Raw genomic sequence first — 13,319 nt, forward strand, 5'->3', positions numbered from 1 at the left:
GCATTTTACGCACGACATTTATTCAAAAGTTTAAGTTTTATGGAAATGTGATGAAAAGTTATTTTTACTATACAGATGTAGCTTGTCATTATATACCGTATTTATAATCAACTTTTTATTTTAAATGATAAATAATAACACTATAGCCTATCATTTGCACTATTGCAGTTAATATATCATGCAAGTTGTCGTATATTACTATTCTTCTTGTGTTTTCGTTGTAAAGGCACAATATGTACACAAAACTAATGGTAAATTGAATACAATAATAAAGGGACCAATTAAATCAATCACATCTGATTAATTGGCATGATGATATTTTAGAATTTAAATACTGTAGGAATGTTGATTCTTGTAAGGTACTCATGTGTTTTATTTCCAAAACCTTTCATTTGACATTTTCTGACCCCAACAAAACTATACGTGACAGCGGTGGAATCCAGTTGATGGTCTGTATTGCCTTGACAACGCCGCCATCCAGTGGTTGGGATGTAAACAGCAGCCTTCTGGAAATAAATCACGACCCAGTATTTACAGATCTCGTCTTTAATACAAACTAAAGCTGCGAACAGCCTTTGTAGAGATATTTTTCCATCCGAGCGCAGCATAAAGACACAAACGGACAAAAAACGTAGGTCTATATTGTCCACATATCCCGTCGAAATAGATAAAACGTCAGTTCTTCCAAAAATGTATCTCAAGTTAGCTTGTGACTTTAAATATAGAAGATTTACTAGATTTTAGTTTAAATGTTTTTCCCTTTAATCACAACTCAACTATCTTTCCTAATGTCTGATGTCATTTATATTAATTTATTAATTAAGTTTAAGTGTTCTTATTTTTAGATGTGGCACTATATTCAAATCAAATGATTAAAACAAATAATCTTAGATATAATAAAATGCAGAAATAGCTGATAAAAATAAACAAACACTAATTGATTTTCTATACAGACAACCTGCAATGTGATAATGATGCTAATGGTATAACGTTTAACTGAATTCACACCACGATAAAAGATGGAAAAACATGACAGAGATGCAAATTGTTAAATGTTGCCATTCAGCCATGAGATTCATTTACAATGTCAAGTCAAAAAAAATCCAAATACAAAATAATGACATCACTACTTCAAACAGAAGAAAAACAGTTCAAGTTTCTTTTTTCTGAACAATGACTAGTGTTTGTGGTTAACATATTTGTCAACAAAAACTGAATAATGGCCTTTGGCAAAATAACTTCCGTTTAAATTCCACTTGGGACAAAAGACGTAAATCAAAGAATTCACTCAAACATTAAAAAGTTACAAAGCAGGTTTTCAAAAAGACACGTTCAGTCCTACTCCGACAAATACATGGTAGCTTAGATGTGTTTTGGATGTGCAAAAACATCCAATCGCGTAAATGTAAAGGCACTTTACCAAATAAATAGTTCTTAAAAACGAAGGAAAGACGTAAATATCTAAAGCAAGATATTAGTGTGCTAGTGTTTTAAGTGCTCAGAGACGAAACATTCCATCCGAGCTGATGTAATGCTCGTTTCTCATGAGGTCTGATTGTAGTGGAGAAATGTCAATATCTTAGTTTAATCGTTAGGTCATCTTTGTATCAAATTAAATTCATTCATATAAAAATAATAACCTTTAGTTCGCACTGTCCATCAAAGTTGTATTTGCAAATGTAGCAGAATTTTAAACACTTTTACTGGAATTTTAAATTTGGGTTTCTTTTTTTGCCATTGCATTTAATGACCTACCTGAAAACATTTGCTTCTGTCAGTGCCATCAAAACGGACACTAAAACGTCAGTGACAGTGGATGAAAAAAGATGTATATTCAGCTTATGGCATTTATAAAGTAGTGGGCAGCAATATGTGAAGCTAGAAATTGCAAATTAAAGTGTAGGAGGAGAGGAACGAGCTTTCTTTGTCTATTTAAGAGCTAGAAACTCCTTGCTCTTCGATGACTGGTGGATTAGCAGGCTTATGAAACGGAGTTTCCTTGTAGATAAACCAGCAGTTCCCTGCCCACAATATGAGGTTTAGGAATCCAAAAAGCTAGGTGCAGAAAAGAGAAAATGACATATTTATTCATATTTATTTGCAGTTGGTTTCGTGGATTGTAACATTTCGCAACAAACAATGCCAAAAAGCAGACTAAAACTTAGTATTTGAGTAAGTATAAAACTAGTACGAGGAAAACTACAGTATAGATCATAAACCTGCTTACCACAGAGGCATTGAGACGGCCCATGGAAGGGTAAGTTAATGTTTTGCAGACACTTGGAGAACATGTCTTTATTAGGATGTCGGGATCGGTGGCATACTTAATATCCGTTAGACCTTTTCCCCAGGCCGAAGATGAGACCAGCCATAAGAAGGCAAAGATTCCCGTCACAATCAGATCCTTGGAAGAAACAGAAGAATGTTTGAGTGGAAATGCAGAAAGAAACTGATATACTCGAAACATGTCCATCAAACTCTATGTGACAAACAGACAGAAATCATGTGTCAGAATATTTCTCAAATGGCGCTTCTTTTGGTCAATGTGTTTGTATTAGAAAGAGCAGCAAAACAAGGAAAAAAGAATATCATCAAATTTCAGCATCTAAAATGTATTTCTATTGCTTATGTCTATTCTTCAACCAGCTTAACCAGAATATAACAAATATATTTGCTCATAAATTGAAATGTTGACGATTTACACTCAAAAGCATCTTCTCGTTTTGTCATACTTACAATGATCGGGCCACGGTTAGATTCTCTATAGAGCTGTTGGTAGCCCACATACAGGACAAGACTGAAAGTACAGTACAGGAAGCCGAAGACACCCACACAGACGAAGAACTCAGCCGAGGACGAGTAATCTCCCTGCAGGTACGTCCTGTTATAGCTCCCATTGCAATTAGGGATTAAATACGGCGTATTTGGAAGCCTGGTAAATAAAAGTCATGTTTACGATGAACATTTCAACAAACAAACAAATTCAATTCTCTTTTCACTCGTTTATAATTTATTGAACTTAGATGTATTACTTTGACAAGTTAAATATAAATATGTCTTTAAATAACATGCATGACATCATATTTACAAATGATTAAACCAAATTGCCTGTCCATGACATTTGAACATCGTTTCTTAAAACCGAAAGTAAACAGCTTTTCCTCATAGAAGGTCTGCATTCGGTAAAAATGAGCTAAGAAAATATTTCAAATTAAAATTACACGTCCAGTTTTTTTTTTTCATGTGGCAAGTAGCCGTGTAACAAGCGGGATAATGTACAAACAGCCGGCTGTTATGGCGAAATGAGCCCCTAGTGCCATACAAAACCTCCTGATCACACTATCTGGGCTTAATTCTGCGATACCAACCAGCCTGTACATTATCACTTACATATTAAGGAGGCAATCCAGATAAAAATGAAAAAAATTTCATCATTTTCTTACCCTCATTTCATTCCAAACCTGTATGACTTGCCTACTTCTGCATATCACAAAAGAAGACATTTTAAAGATTGTTGGTCACCAAACAACATTGGCCTCCAATGACTTCCACAGTATTGACACCACTGACACATTTCTCAAAATATCTTCTTTTATGTTCCACAGAAGAAAGTCACATTCAGATTTTGAACAGCATGAAGGTGAATAAATGACTGAATATTTCTTTCTGACAGAGCAAATAATAACAGCATTTAAAAGTTCATCTCGAAATCAAAATTGTGTTATTTTTTACTCACCCGCATGACCTTCAACATGTTTTAAGAACCGTGCGAAATACTCTTGTGAACGCGCACCAAAGACTGACAAGCCAGAGAATATATCCATTAAAGTCATTATTTTGCTTTGTTATTGAACAAAGTATTCTCACTTCAAAAAGTAGTTTTTTTTTTCTTTAGTCCTTTTCTGGACCTCTGCAAAAAAGGCCTGGAAATCTCTCGGATTTAGTGCCTAAATATCTTTATTTGTGTTCTGAAGACACCGGGAGGTGTTAAAACCAGGTTGAACGTCACGTGGGGGGAGTAAACATTTTTGAGATGAACTTTTCCTTTAAGTATATGTACCAAAAATGTGTTTATTTTACCTAAACGGATAGGCAAACTGAGCAGTCACATGTGTTTCTGTAGACTGGCAGTTTGCGCTGAAGACACTGTATCCAACATAACCACCCGTGGTGGCAAAGGCACATATGGTGAAAACCTAAAAACACAACTATTGTCAGAACCATCATAAGTCATCTCTACAGTATTCTCCAATAAGAGAACTTGGCATGCAGTGACGCTATGAGAAATAACATTTGTAATGTCATCATTACTGTTAAAAATGACACATTTCAGACGAAAGTACAACCATACATGTACTGTCAAAGTCACATATGATTACAGGTGTAGATTTTAATGAAAGTTTTGACCCCCATCATCTGACCTCTGTGATGTCATTGAAACAAATTCAATTCACAATTCAATTGACATTGAAGTAGCTTCGGATAAACGTGTCTGCCGAATGTTAATGTAAACCTAGTTAGTTAAATATGAACTTCGGGTGGCAAATGAACCATCTGTTCTCTAAGACAACCACTACATACATCTTGAAAAGATCCTCCGACATGTTTTTCCCATCTATCTTTCTCTCACCGCTTCATCTGCTGACTCATACACATCCTGGCGTGAGGCTGCTGTTTTCTGCTCACAAGAGCCCCACTTCCACAGCGGAAGCGCCTTCTGAAGACACTACATTACACAGTTCTGATTTACAGTTTTATTTGGATTCTGCAAGCACTTTCTCAGACAAGATGTTTCACTGTGAATGTGCTACACTGGTGTAGTGAAGCGCCAGGTCTGAAGTAATGAAGATACAAGGCAGTGTGAAAACAAAAGAACATTCTGGACATTGGATATAGCAAGTGACTGTGGGTACTTGTGGGTAAATCCTTTACCCAAATAGGGTGTGTTCACGTAAATAATGACATAATTTGCTCAACCTTGTGTCATTCATTTACATTTCTGCATTTGGCAGGTGGATTTGCTCTGGGAAAATCCCAGGTGCTTTTATCCCTGTGATTTACAGTGAGTTTAAGATATACATTTATTTCAATCAGTATGCGTGTTTCCTGGGATTAAAACCCAAGGTCGCCACGCTGGTAAAGCATTTACATTTACTCATTTGGCAGACTCTTTTATCCAAAGCGAGTTACATTGCTTTATCCTATACATTTATACATAGATATATACAATCCCCTGGGATCCAACCCACAACCTTGCGTTGTTAACAGCTACATGACAGCTGTAAATGCCATGCCTAACCAACAAAATTGACAGGAACATCTCATATTCCAAACCTGAGAAAATATTGCTAAAATAAATTCTGCATTTCTCTTTATCTATATAGTGAAAGTGAATTTGAAGACTGCTGTGCCATCCAGATTTGGAATAATAATTGGGGATTGAAAACTCTGTCATCATTTACTCACCCTGAGATTGTTGCAAACCTGTAAAAATGTCTTTGTTCCGCTGAACACAAAGGAAGATATATTACAAAACAGATATCTCCCCATTTACTGCCGGAGCAGAGAAAATAAATACTATGGGCGATCAAAGGGGGATGAGCTCGATTTCGTTACTGACATTCTTCCAAATATCTTCCTTTGTGTTAACCAGAACAAAGACATTTATAACGATTTGGCGAGCAAGTAAATGACGACACAATTGTTCAGGTTTGGCTGAACTCTCCTTTAAAGACAGCTCTATTCACAGCCTACGCTAATAAAGACACACATATTAAAAACCACTGGTAGTTCACAAAGATAATGATTTACCTTTTTCTTTACATTGAAGCTACACATCAAAGACTTCCATGGATTTGCTCTGGGAAAACAACTTCCCTTCACAGGCCTTTGCAGGAGACCGACAAAGACAATGTTGCAGTATAACCATGTAAACCCAAAAAACTTCTAGGAATTAGAAAAGTTTGTGCTCAATTTCGGGGAGAAATGTGACCCAGATATATATTATCATAGCTTACATATACCACAAGCTTATATATATATATATATATATATATATATATATATATATATATATATATATATTATAATAGTGTTGTAGTTTGTAATTATAATTCTGACCAAATGTTTTAAATGAGAAATCTCCAGACAGCCTTCTTCAAGGGCTACAACATTTTCTTTTTCATTAAATTAGATATCTGATCCTCTGAAAGGCGTTGGTCTGTGTGGCACTTCAAAAATGATTCCAAAAATAGTCTTACGTTTTAGCTGCCATACAAATAAGACACTTGGCATTCCATCAAAAAAATAGTTTATTTATTTATTTTGAACTATGAATACTTATGAAGCAATCAAACCTGAGAATAGAGAATAGAGAAATACAAGCATGTCCACATAAAAACTGCTGCCATGGAATTTCCATCCTGACAAGACTATATTCCTGGTCAGTGTGTGCGGTTCAGGTGCTCGGAGCAGAGCAAGCCAAGTAAAGGTGACTGGCACCAAACAGAACCACGTGGAGGGCCGGAGCCACGTTCACGCGGGACTGTGCACCTACATGCGGCGGGCGACTCATAAAGAGGTCCTTTGTTTGAATGAACCGTTCCTGTCACTATTGTCGTTATGATCGCTGCGCAGTTTACCTAGTATAGGCCAAAACTTCCTCTCACTATTGTTAACTTATTACAAGGATGTCAAAATTGTTGTGGTTAAAAAGCAAAACCATCCCTAAACACACGCTGACTCCGCTGGGAGTGGCTGATATTCTTGCTTTAAAAGTAAATAATGCATCTAACTGCCGTTTCCTCTGATTTTGTGTTACTCAGGGCATTCTCTAGAAAAACTGCTAATGAAGGGATATAAACCATATCCTCCCCCACAGAGGCCAACACTTTCACATGACTCACTCCAGACCTGTTACACCTTACAGGGAGACGGCGGAAAGGGTTGAACAAGGGTTGAGTAAGACTACACTCATTGGTTTAAACTGTAGTCGCATAAAAAATATACATTATGGAAAACTTTTATGTGCATAAAAAACATTTATCTGCATTTAGTGTTATTATGTCATATGTCTTTCCACTTATAAGCAGCATAGACCAAGCAGCTAGGAATGTCATTGCCCTCCATACAATTGAACCAAAACAACACACTATTGTGTCAAATTGCACCTTTTTTGTCTACAGCTTTTCTTTCTCAAAATGCAATGCAGTTGTGTGAGAAATGATAATGATTAGACAAGGCAATATTGTGTGCAAAGTCTAGAGGTTCCGAAATACCAGTTTGGCGAGTAAGAAAAACAAATCATAAGGGCCATGTTTTCCAAATTAACGAAAAATATTTTCAATGGAAAAACTGCTGTCAATGGAAAACCACTTTACATTGCAGACCTCGTACTATTTCTGTTAACACAGCTGGCATCCTTTTTTTGTAGACATGCAACATCTTCTATTAATGCTCTTGGCTTCTATTCAGCGCTGTTGGATATTTTACTACTGCTAAATACAAAGCCAAACGCAAGTAACACCGTGACGTGTATTAATGCTGAAATTTGCGGCTGTTAGCATATTCATCTGAATTTATAAACTCAACAAATAGATAGTATCTCAATCTCTGTCTACTGTTTCTGGGACCAGAGAGCCACCTAAAATAGTGCATGATGCCACGAGTACCAAACCAAGTTCCTATACATTGGCAATGCCAAGATCTCATTCTAAATGATAATATTTGAATTTGAAGACACGTGCATTTAAATGGCAACACAATAATACACAGCATAGAAGACTTGACTTCTGAATGAAATAATTAGACAAAAAAGGTTCAGTTTGCAATGTTCTGTTCTCTTTGTAGGTTAATAAATTCTCGACGATGACCTCAAGGCCTAGCCACCAACAACAAACCCTACACACAGGTGTGTTTTCTGTTTACAACCTGTAGCTTTCCTATTGTTTGCAATGGTGTATATATATATTTACACACACACACACACACACACACACACTGTCTAAAGTGCGCATACTGCAAACAGGACTATCTTGGTTGCTGCTGCCGTTGGTAATGTAAACACGAGTTGTTTCTCCGAGTGGCCGTGTGGAAGGCACGACATGTATACATTTGCATCTACATTTGTATGTTTAAAGGGATTTCCACCGCAAGAACGAACGTTGCCCTATATAATGACTCAAAGATGAGAGCAACGAAGAGATCGACATTATAATAGACGTATATCCCAAGATATTCATAAAACTACGACATGGGTGTTGCCCAGTATTGACATAGCAGCACCATATGCGACCTCAACGTTTGATCAAACACTATTAAAGTAGCATAAATACAACAAAAAGCATCAGCGATGTTACAATGTTGCAACTGTCACAATGAATGAACTTACAAAAGATACAATGTAACATTTCAAATCCAAACGGTGTAACTCACCCACTCCAAGATTCGGATGAACCCCAGTGGCTCTTTCACGGGACCCAGATCAAGACTAAACCCCGACATGACTTTCTGCAGATAAAGAAAACTCAAAACTTAGTTTTAATCCTCGAGCTTTATTTTTTTCTCGCAAATGCCACTCCTTACTCAACGTGTCCTTGGCGAACATCGATGACGCAGAAATGATTTAAATTGTTATGCATTTGAGATTAGATCGGGATTAAGTCGAGTTAGTCCGGGAGGAGGATTTAGTGAGACGTGCTGAACTGACAAACAAACTGTAATGGCGAGCGGCTTTATTACCTGCACGATTTCCATGTTTAGTGTTTTCCAATGTGTTCGCTTGGTAGCAAAGACGTCGATTCCGGGTGGAGGGTCCGATTTCTTTATCAAAGGAACAAAAATACAAAACAGAATGACAGGCAGGGAAACGTGTAGTGTGGAAACCGAGGACTAATGTCGACAAACTTGTCAAACTTTCTATAGCGAAACACGTGATTTCAACTTTCTCTTAAAGTGACAGGCACGCTTAAACGATGTCGGCTCGTTGGATTTCACAATGAAAAACAGCATTGACTTCAAAACAAAAAAAGTGGATAAAAACGCTGTTTTTAAATATTTTTTAAATTTTTCTTTAATTAGCCTTACGTTTACTAAACTTAATATACAATAGAAACTACATGACAGTGGAATCCCACGCCAGAAAGTTTCAATAGTTAATTCTAATCAGACAATGTATCTGATCTTGCTTTTATTGCTCAACGATGTTTTATTATAAACGTGAATTTATTTATTTAAAAGTCCCTTTAAGATCGTTTGACAAAATCTATTCTCGAAGTTTGTTCGTGAATAAACGAAGGTGACAGATAAATTAACTCTTCTACTTGGAAAATACCATTAACATAAAGCAACGTTTTTTGTAAACTTTACCAAATGGAAGATTGTTTTTCACAGATATAAATATTTTGTATATTCGTTCGGAAAAGCTGTCAAGACATCTCGGCTGCCGGATAAAATTCTTGATTTTTCAAATGTATACCAGCTTTTTGGGGTTATTTGCAATTGTGCAATTATATACTGTATTTGTACTATTTGTTCTACATATTGTAATTTCCCCTGATGATTAATAAAAAAAGAGCAACGAACTCAACGAGGAACCGAAGGTGAAGGAAATGTTTCTGACCGGTGCATTATACATGAACACTTCCTGTACTGTTGAAACTAGCAAACTCACCCTTCCACTGCAGAAGGTAAGAAATTCATCACAAATGTTTATTATGTTGCGTTATGTTCTGCTACGACAAATCTCTGCTCCGCACGACCAAAAGCATTTGAGATGACGGGGAAAGTTATTTCAACTCTTTGTGTTTTGTTTATTTGCTAGACAACCGGTTAGCTAACGGCAGATGCTCGTGTGACTCTGTTCTTACACGCTTCTATCCAAAAAAACAGCTCGTATGAACGCCTTTCAGACAAAACTGTTTATTGAGATCTTTGGGAGTTTCGTAAAACATGTTATTTGTAAATGAACACGCCGGATATATTTTGAATAAGTTCAGTTTTGAATGACTTCGTTTAAACGAAACATGCGATGTCATTGAGCGAAGGGAGGTTTAACCAATTAAATGTGCAGGTGAATCGTCGTCCCGCCCTTTTTAATACAAGCGTCCAATCAGATGGCGGGATGCTGATGTCTTATTGGTTCTGAAGTCCAGAAACTGGTGTTTTTTGTTCGTTTACTGCAGTCAGTTGATCTATTACACTGTTGGTTTTACATTTGTATGTTTGATTTTTTACAGATTTGTATTTCAAAATGTTTTTGACAAGATCAGAATACGACAGGTAAGTTGAAGAATGAATCTGTGCTGTATGCTGTCACTTATTCATACGTCTTTGACATTTTACATAGTCAGTGTGTACCTGTTATAGTGCTCGATTATTGAATAGTTACATGTTTCTTATGGTACTTTTAAAACGTGTAACCTCACAGTTTTGACTTTCACTTTCAGTTTTGTTTCAGAAGTGTAGAAGCCACAGTAATGCTGTATTCATGCAGTGTATTATTAATGCTGATTTAATGCACTTACTGAACCACAACAACATTTTTTATATCTGCAGAGGGGTAAACACTTTCTCTCCAGAGGGAAGGCTTTTTCAAGTAGAATATGCCATTGAAGCTATAAAGGTAATTCAAATCTAAAACAAGTCTGTTAACATTGTACATAATTAAAACCTTAAAATAATATACAAACATTTTAAATTATATACAATAGTAAATACCAACAAAGTATTATAATTTGTATTTTTCCATGTTAATCATTATAAGTTTGTTTTGCTATCTGTGTATTTCTAGTTGGGGTCCACAGCCATTGGCATTCAGACAGCGGAGGGGGTGTGTCTCGCTGTGGAGAAGAGAATAACTTCTCCTCTGATGGAGCCCAGCAGCATCGAAAAGATTGTAGAGATCGATACGCATATTGGTAGGTCAAGTGATGAAGAGAACACTTGGGAGGAGGAAAATGAAGTTAGTTTTGAAAAACTGATCTTGAGACAATTCATTTCTCATCACAGGCTGTGCCATGAGTGGTTTGATAGCTGATGCGAAAACGCTTATCGACAAAGCAAGAGTGGAAACGCAGGTCAGTAACAGGTTCTTTGTATATGCAGGGTTATTGTATTATATAGATATCAAAGATTATGTTTTAAGTTCTCTTTGGGTTTTGCAGAACCATTGGTTTACCTACAATGAAACCATGACGGTGGAGAGCGTAACACAGGCTGTGTCAAATCTCGCTCTGCAGTTTGGAGAGGAAGATGCTGACCCTGGTGCCATGGTAACATTACCATGACTTAAACTGAATTGTGCATTTGTCATCCATTAGAGCGGTTGAGAAGTTGTGGTTTTAAATGTATCGTTTATTTGTTGTGTTTAGAGTCGTCCTTTTGGTGTCGCTCTGCTTTTCGGAGGAATTGATGAGAAAGGACCACAGCTGTAAGCCCTCTCTTTCTCTTTAGTGTGTTTTTTATAACATTTAGCTACAAAATGATGTACTGTCTTAAATTAACTTGGAAAATAAACAAAAATGCTCATCATATCCACATTTTCATATGTTTATCCATCTTAAATGTTTATAATAATCCCTGTCAAAAATTGTAATCATCTTCAAAGGGGTCACATATGTTCCGATTCAAAGTTTGAGTTCTAAAAAACGACTTAAGTTTTTTTTAAATAGCCATTTTACTAGCCACAGACATGTTTGTAAACTGTGTAAATCATTACACTCGTTGACAGATACCACATGGACCCTTCAGGCACTTTTGTCCAGTGTGACGCCAGGGCGATCGGCTCAGCATCTGAGGGAGCTCAGAGCTCTTTGCAGGAAGTTTATCACAAGGTACATTTATTTATTCTGTAAAGAACTGTCTATTATACCTTTTCCAAACTCATTGATTTTACTTAACTCACTATTTCTGAAATTCAGATTTACAAATCCATGTATAAAATGATACGCTGAAATCTCAGTTGAGTTGTCTGATCTGTTCTGCCACAGTTATATTTCAGTTTTTCTAATGGAGGGAAGTGTTTGGCTCTTTACCAAGAGAATCATATAGCAGCAAAATGAGCTACATGCTTGGGCAATAAGAATCCCTTTTAAAAATCTACCCCACCCATGCACGCATCCAACATAACATACCTCTGCTAGTTTAACTTTAGTCACCAAGCTTGCTGCCTATGTGGCTCTAAAATCTAATAAACGTAAGCCGTTGTCTTTAAGACCCTTCCATAAATGTAATTACTTTCAGAAATTCCCAGTCACACTGAACACTAGCATTGATGATATGGAAGATTATTTTCCAAGCTAAACTTTCATTAAATATCTTTTTTTTTGTAGTCCATGACGTTAAAGGATGCTATCAAGTCCTCGCTCACTATCCTGAAACAAGTGATGGAGGAGAAACTCAATGCCACTAACATTGAGGTAATGCTCATGTGTTCCAGTTTTCATGGTGTTGATGATGTGACGCAGAAGTCTTTGATTGACATGTTATAATGGGTAATTAATGTCTCTTTTTCCAGCTTGCCACAATAGAGCCAGGCAAAACCTTTCATATGTACACAAAAGAGGAGCTTGAAGATGTCATCAAGGATATCTAGAGTTGAGGAGAAAATCAAATGAGAATATGTCATTTTTTGTGTGAATCATCACACAGCGATTCCATACGAAAACCCCGCAGGCCTGTTCAGACAGGAATTCAGTCTTTATACGTTTTCTTTCTCTCTCAATCCAAAAACTTTCTATAGTTCTGTACAAGCACAGAACAGCAGATCTTGTAGTGGATTTAAATGGGGGGGTTCTTTTTGTTACGAATCACAGCGTTAATAAACTTGTTGAGAAAACGGGTGCGTGAGTTTTTTCTTTCACATGAAAATCTTTTTTGTCTATATTATTAACAGGTTGCCTTATGTTGTAATAATAATTTGTATTTATCACAATTGGTTAAAAATTCAATTGGTTGAGCATTGTACTAGCAGTGCAAAGTTTGATTCCCAGAGAACATACATGGGTAGTTGACTAATACACTTTAAATGTGTCCTATGGTATGACAGGAAGAATATTGAAAAACTAACGAAGACGAATGTCTCTTAAATTCTTATATATTAAAAATATTAATACTGCAAAATATATATTAACAGTTTTTCTTCTATATTTGTCACATATTTGGCAACTACCCACATACAGATAAAAAGTGTACATTGAACTCACTTTATATAAAAGCATCTGCGAAAAATAAGTGTACATTTATACAATAATTGTTTTAATTGAGTTGTCGGCCAAGTTGTGAAAAGGATTTTTTGGTAATTTCTTGTACTTTTGTTTTGT

The 13,319-nt window shown here is 36.2% G+C and overlaps 2 protein-coding genes across 3 annotated transcripts; one reads left to right on the top strand and one right to left on the bottom strand.

Annotated features, from left to right (window-relative positions):
* Positions 1-150: 150 nt before the first annotated feature.
* Positions 151-8,963, bottom strand: sypl2a (synaptophysin-like 2a). 2 transcript variants are annotated; one of them, XR_013788075.1, is made up of 7 exons: positions 8,740-8,963; positions 8,434-8,508; positions 4,081-4,196; positions 2,737-2,932; positions 2,228-2,404; positions 1,756-2,055; positions 151-506 (listed from the first exon to the last, which is right to left on the bottom strand). XR_013788075.1 is itself a non-coding variant. In XM_079482763.1 (6 exons), exons 1-6 carry the CDS (start codon positions 8,752-8,754, stop codon positions 1,933-1,935), a joined length of 702 nt encoding a protein of 233 aa, XP_079338889.1. In that variant the 5' UTR covers positions 8,755-8,963; the 3' UTR covers positions 534-1,932. The 2 variants fall into 2 exon arrangements, 1 of the variants encoding a protein (XP_079338889.1); XM_079482763.1 differs by lacking the exon at positions 151-506 and having other exon boundaries at positions 534-2,055.
* On the top strand, positions 8,927-12,835 carry psma5 (proteasome 20S subunit alpha 5). The gene is made up of 10 exons (XM_079482762.1): positions 8,927-9,686; positions 10,236-10,278; positions 10,555-10,621; positions 10,790-10,916; positions 11,008-11,075; positions 11,163-11,270; positions 11,370-11,428; positions 11,729-11,831; positions 12,330-12,416; positions 12,515-12,835. Exons 2-10 carry the CDS (start codon positions 10,250-10,252, stop codon positions 12,590-12,592), a joined length of 726 nt encoding a protein of 241 aa, XP_079338888.1. The 5' UTR covers positions 8,927-9,686; positions 10,236-10,249; the 3' UTR covers positions 12,593-12,835.
* Positions 12,836-13,319: the final 484 nt, after the last annotated feature.

Source organism: Barbatula barbatula, assembly GCF_947034865.1.
Source record: "Barbatula barbatula genome assembly, chromosome: 20".
Classification (NCBI taxonomy): domain Eukaryota; kingdom Metazoa; phylum Chordata; class Actinopteri; order Cypriniformes; family Nemacheilidae; genus Barbatula; species Barbatula barbatula.

Excerpts from the sequence above, each read along its gene's own strand:
- psma5 (XM_079482762.1), top strand. The coding sequence starts at position 10,250 with ATGTTTTTGACAAGATCAGAATACGACAG. Across the intron at positions 10,279-10,554 it reads ACAAGATCAGAATACGACAG|AGGGGTAAACACTTTCTCTC; the intron begins GTAAGTTGAAGA and ends TTATATCTGCAG. Across the intron at positions 11,429-11,728 it reads GATGAGAAAGGACCACAGCT|ATACCACATGGACCCTTCAG; the intron begins GTAAGCCCTCTC and ends ACTCGTTGACAG.
- sypl2a (XM_079482763.1), bottom strand. Across the intron at positions 2,933-4,080 it reads CAGTTTGCCTATCCGTTTAG|GCTTCCAAATACGCCGTATT; the intron begins GTAAAATAAACA and ends TTTATTTACCAG. Across the intron at positions 2,405-2,736 it reads CTAACCGTGGCCCGATCATT|GATCTGATTGTGACGGGAAT; the intron begins GTAAGTATGACA and ends GTTTCTTCCAAG.